The following is a 6000-nucleotide window of genomic DNA, read 5'->3' as shown; positions in this document are numbered from 1 at the left end:
ATATATATATATAAACGATATGACAACCCAACCTTTTCTACGCTGTTGTTCTTGAAATCATTTGGGCCATTTCTGAATTGTTTTTAAAGCGCTTCAAATGCAGAAGACACTTTTAAGTCTCGTCATTGAAGAAAGATCATCTGTATAGTACCGAAACGTAAGTGCACTGCATTGAAAATGTATAAAAAGAAATGAAATCGCATTTCAAAGCTTTTAATATTTCTTTCTGAAATTATCCTATGCGTTTACTTCACAACCCTTGAAATAGTTCACCAATAGTGCTCTAGACAACTAGTGAGGGGATTTCATAGGCTATTTGTTTCTACATTAATGTTTTCTACGCATTTATTTTCCTTATTATTATTTATTTTCTTCACCTTTTTAGAAAAGGCTTTTTTAGATAATAACGTTGTTGTTTTTTTATTAGGATGAAGGGACGCTGGAGTTTTTCAATACAGTCGTGATCCAACCCCATCAAAAACTTGTGACCAACCAAGGGAAGGGCTTCACTGTTCGTTGTCGCTACCAGAACAAACAATCCACTTCTGTGAGTCAAAAGTGAGTATGTCACCGTGAATGACCGAAATCAAGAGAATGTCAACCATCACTTAAGTGAATGTCCGAACTATTTGTTATATCCGATTTGATACTAATTTATACGTGGATATTATTATATATATTCGATGTTTTAATATCTGCTGAGGAGAGATTAGGAGAAGCATCAGTGTTTGGAGTACCGGACAAATACATACCGTGCCTTAAGAAAACATGAGTGTAGGGCAAAGCGGGCAGTGACCTTAAAAAGACATTGATGTAAGGTATACCGGGCACTTATATTTGGGCGACTATGTGATTGTCGACAATCACCCTTTTCGGTCATTCACGTCCGAAAACCTCTTTGAAAAGACGTCTCTAAAAGAGGTTTATCTTAAAGTCATTTTCGAGAATAATTTTCAGAAAACATGAAATTAAGATAAATGAAAGGTGCCGGTTCATAGAGACACGATGATGTTTCCTGTTGTGCCTCTTTTAGATGTTTGTCGAAACATATCTCAGAATAAATGATCTTATCTGTAAGAAAAACAAGTAATTTCCCACACAAATTGTTTTTTTTTAACTAAGTGCTTATTCTTTAACGAAAAGTTTGCCCAGTCAGGATCCCATTCGAACCGTCATCTCACTGACAGTTACACTATGAAAAGGCTACGGAAAATTGCTCAATACCGTTTTTCATTTAAGGGCTTTGAAAAGGAATGGTTTTTCCTTTTTTTAAATTTTATTTTATAACCGTCGTTGAACAACCGACCTCATGATGGGTTTACTTCTACTCCGTAGCCTTGTCATTTTAAATCTAATCCAGAAGACAAATGAACTCCTGGATCAAGCATTGGGAGAAATTTGTTTTCGTGGTGGTCTTTTGGATGATACTAACCCGTATTTGCGTAACATGGAGAAAAAAACCACAAAAATCCTTCAATGTTGAGCCTGACGTCAAGACGTCTCTAACCTTTGATCTGTTTACCATTATTTTATACAAGTGCTGTGGTCGATGCGAACTGGATGCGAAATTCGAATCGACCCATCATCGCTGGGATTCGAACCCAGTTCACCTCTGTGGAAGGGAACGCTCTATCCCCTGAGCCACCACGGCTGAAGGGTTGCCATCAGACAATCCCTAACGAAATCGAATGGCATCCAAAAAGGAATATTTAACCATCTAGATTCATTTTCACGGAAGACGCCATATAGACTGCAGGGAATTTTTGGGAATTTTTCTTATTAGTATACTTCTAAGAATAATCACCCATCAACTTTAGAAAATAATCTTTTAATTCAAAAATAATTCTAGAACAGTTTTTTAATTCGATTTTTTATGGCTGTTTGGGAAAAACAAGTTATGCGTCTTGAAATAAATAAAAATATGTTTTTTAAGTTGGGAACATGTAAGCACTCCAACTTCTTCGAAATTTCCGTAGTTTATGAGAATATTTTTCCCAGTGGTAGCAAAGGTTGTGTATTACTATTTTTATATTTTAGATTCAAAAGAATTTTGCAAATAATTTAAGCAAATATATAAAAGGTAAAATAGACTAACTAAATTCTGATAAAAGTTTTATGAAACTTTCTGCTTTTAGTTCACTTCTGCTGGAAAAATTATTTCTCGAATGTCTCATATGTTAAATGACATTCATACTGTCTTTTCATTATAAATACGGGACACTTAGTACTTATGTCAAATTTCCCTTTTTGAAAAATTTTCTTTTTTTAAAGAAGAAACTGATGAATTTGAATACATTCGCAATGTTTGTACAGTGCGCCAAAAAAAAAAAAAAAAAAAAAAAAAAGGACCTGAAGAATAAAACGGACTTTTTATTCTTCAGTATGCCGAATACGAAGAGATACCTGAAGAGTTACATCTGTAGCATACCCAAGCCCTTAAGTCGGAGGCTTAGCCCCGAGCTTATTGATGATTTTGCTTAGTTTTCAAAAATAAACAAAAGCAACGTAAAAGTAAGTATAAAATTTCCGGTTTCTTGCTACATTTGAGTTGAACCTTAAAAAGGCGCTGCTTTGCCAAATCCATCCTCTCAAACGCGTATTTCGAGATGTGTCAAAAATAAAAAGAATTTCCTAACAAAAGTGTGATAACCAATGCAATTATAAAGACCAAGTATTCTGTGATGATGAAAGACAAAAACCAATGTGAAAAAACAGTATATTAAAATAGTTACATAAATAGCAATGTTTACATCTGGTGCAGCTATAAAAAAGTATTGCACTGAATATCCTGTGTAAAATCGACATTTTTATGCTATATTGACTGATTAATATACTTTTGATTTAATTATAAATATTAAAAATGTTACATGGATTTATATTATTCTTTAATGCTTAAGAATATGAATAATCAATCAGGGAGGTAAATATAAAAAAAAAAGATAATAATTAATTAAACATGATTTAAATCCGTATAAAATCATTGAAAAGAGTCGGAAAATTTTGTTTTTCTGACAATTTGCGAACGTGATGGTTTGTGAGAAAAAAAATATTCATGTTTGCAAATGAATAGTTTTTATGAATACAGAAAAAGCTAATTCCTTAGGAGTATTTTTTAAAATTTAAAACTTTTTGTGTTGAATTTCTAGTCGGAAATAAGTGGAAGATTCAATTGATAAAGTAAACTATATATATATTTCAATGGACTCCTTATAAAGAAAGCTCTTCGAAAAAAAATGTTCCAAGTTAGAATGACACGTAGGTTGTCAAACTTGTAATGTCTTAACAATGGTTTTAAAAAGGTGTTAGCATAATTTATAGAATAAAATTAAAGCATCGTTATTAGCTTTCGTTCTGTTACTGCTTCGTAAATTTTTATGAATGATCTTTACTTGTGTTTTTATATTACTCATGTAGTCCGAGTGGAAAAACTCCCAAACTTCCGCCGTTGCCTAACTGTTCGATGAGGATCTACAGTGGTCGACTGGACAATCACGTGGTTGCAGAACACGTCAAAATTGGAGATTACCTCACTTTGGTGATCGGGATCGACAAACAAGGTTTAATTCTATTTCATTCACACTCAATTTTTAATTTTTCTTCCTCTCTCTCTCTCTCTCTAAAAAAAATTGCACATTTTTTCCTTGTATTATTCCTATTTTTTACTTATGGGATCTATGTGCTTGCAGCTTATGCGCAGTAAATAAAACTTATCTCTCGCTAATCTCTCTTATTCTTTTTTGTCTTAACTGTATGTGTATATATATATATAAATAATTAATTGATCCATTAAATAAACTTTGATACTTAAGTAATTTAAGAAGATTGCTTTCAAATCTTTAATTATGGCTCAGCCTTTTCTAATACAATAACTAACATTAATTTGTTAATGCAAAGGGCTAGTGCAGACACCTATTATAATATATAGCCAACAAATCAATCATTACTTCAAGCATTTTTCCTTAAAGAAAGTTTGTCGCAATTAAACAGCAAATTGAGAATCCATAAATATCTTAATTTGCATCGTCTAGTGTTTTGCATTACAACTACATATGAAAGTGTATCACAACATTTACAAAGAAATTTTGAGTGATAAGTAACTCGACATACTAGCCCTACATTAATTGTTTATTTACAAACTTGTCATTTCTCCCGCATAATTTGTTTCTTACAAGATGTAGAAACATTTTCGATTTTTCATATTATCTGAGCCGGGAACAGAATTTGTATTGAGCTGATTCTCATTCATTCTATTTCAAATCATGAAAAGGGTTTATTAAAGGCATTCAATGTTTTGTTTCTAGATTTCTACGGCCTCAAAGTAACAAATTGCATTGTTCATGATGGTCTCAGCTGGTCTGAACAGCCACTCATCAACAACGAAGGGTAATTTTTTTCTCACCTTTTCACAACACACACTTCACAAAAAAAATCATTTTTGTTGCCAAGTTTATAACAGTGTAATGAAACGTATTTTTTTTTTAAAGTTTTTGCCCCTTAAAAGAATACTATAGATAAAATTTCGTTTAAATGTGGAATGAAATAGTATAGAGTAAAACATGTTTATGAATTTTAAATTAGTATTTAAACTCTGTTGTCGTTTTTTAGAAGCATGAGATTATAAATAATCAGTTGCCGATATTCTAACTTTTATAGCAATTGTCACGAGGAGATAAGATTTGGATTGATACCAGCAAACATTTTCATTGCATTACGTGCAGTGATGACCAGTTGAAAATTTGAAAATAAATAACAGAATTTGGCCATTTCTGAAAGAGCCAAGATATTTTATCTTCTAATAAATATTAACAATTTAAGTCGCCAACAGTTTTACAACTGTCGAGCGTGCTTTTTTTTCTTCTTTTCAAGTAACTTCAAAGATGAAACTACTTCTTTTTGAATTATTTACAGGTCACTAAAAAATTGAGGGATTATAAAATGCGAGTGATGATTCAGTGTGGTGTGGAAATTTATCCTTCTAAATTTAACAAGAAAAAAAAGGATAGCCTTTAACATAACGTCTCATTCAATATTTTCTAATGAAAAATAAGTAAAAGTAATGACTGTGATTGAAATAGATTAAAACATATATTTATTAAAAATAAATAATATAGTTTTTTATTGGTAAGGAAGAAGCAACACTACTCATTGCTAAATCTATTTTGCTTCCTTCCTTTAATCTTCTCAACATCGTCTTTTCCCATTTTCAAATTAATTCGTCTCTTTTACTATGAATTGCTGTCAATCGTTACGCATTTAACAAAATATTTTTCCGCGAGTAGAAAAATAATTGTGATCAATATTTTTTTAATGTTATGGGTTCAATAAATGGAAGTGAATTTGATTAATATTTTTAATGAAACCTCGCATAAATAATCCAGACATACAGCTGAGTGACAAAATAATACGAACACATCTATAATAATTCTATGTAAACAATCTATTAGCAGCAAATGTTTTGGAATATTTTACTTCACAAAACTGTTGGCACAATTTTAAAGATCATGCTTGAAACTTTTAGAAATGATGTTCTTTTTTACGCATGAAAAATGTGCCCCAACCGAAATGAAAATTTAAAGCTTCTTTCCCTTTTTTAATAATAAGTCTAAAAGAATTTTTATATAAATATCGCAATCCTATGGAATAATTTTAAACATTGCTGGCATTAAAGCTAGAAAAACAGTTCCTTTTTCTCGTTTCGCTCGATGCAAATTTTCCTCTCTTAAAAATGATAAAATTTCTAAAAAGGTTCAATCATGATCTTTCAAACTGGGCCAACAGTTTTGACAAAGCATTTGCTACTAAAACTCTTTTTTTTACCTAGAGTTAAGTGTTCACATTATTTCGTGAACCACAGGGGCGGATCCAGAAATTTTTCCTGGGGGAGGTCATAGACTCAGATTCAGAAAAAAAGAAAAAAACTGGGATTTTTAATGCTAGTCTTTTCATTCATTTTTGTCATAATTAACAATAGAACAATACATAAATAATTCAAGTATTCAA

At 31.4% G+C, this 6000-nt stretch overlaps 2 protein-coding genes across 2 annotated transcripts in view; one reads left to right on the top strand and one right to left on the bottom strand.

Annotated features, from left to right (window-relative positions):
• LOC107437036 (uncharacterized) overlaps positions 1 to 6000 on the bottom strand; it is a 325463-nt gene that overhangs the window by 289514 nt on the left and 29949 nt on the right. The gene's annotated exons all lie outside the window — the stretch shown is intronic.
• The window catches only part of LOC107437037 (cuticlin-1), a 53719-nt gene that overhangs the window by 41742 nt on the left and 5977 nt on the right, over positions 1 to 6000 (top strand). The window contains exons 5-7 of the mRNA XM_016048904.3: positions 428 to 558; positions 3415 to 3557; positions 4302 to 4383. Coding sequence (XP_015904390.2) covers positions 428 to 558; positions 3415 to 3557; positions 4302 to 4383 — 356 coding nt within the window. The remainder of the gene's footprint in view (positions 1 to 427; positions 559 to 3414; positions 3558 to 4301; positions 4384 to 6000) is intronic.

This window comes from Parasteatoda tepidariorum, chromosome 6, assembly GCF_043381705.1.
Source record: "Parasteatoda tepidariorum isolate YZ-2023 chromosome 6, CAS_Ptep_4.0, whole genome shotgun sequence".
NCBI lineage: Eukaryota > Metazoa > Arthropoda > Arachnida > Araneae > Theridiidae > Parasteatoda > Parasteatoda tepidariorum.
Note: the sequence above shows the minus strand (reverse complement) of the source record. Positions and strands in the feature narration are given on the sequence as shown.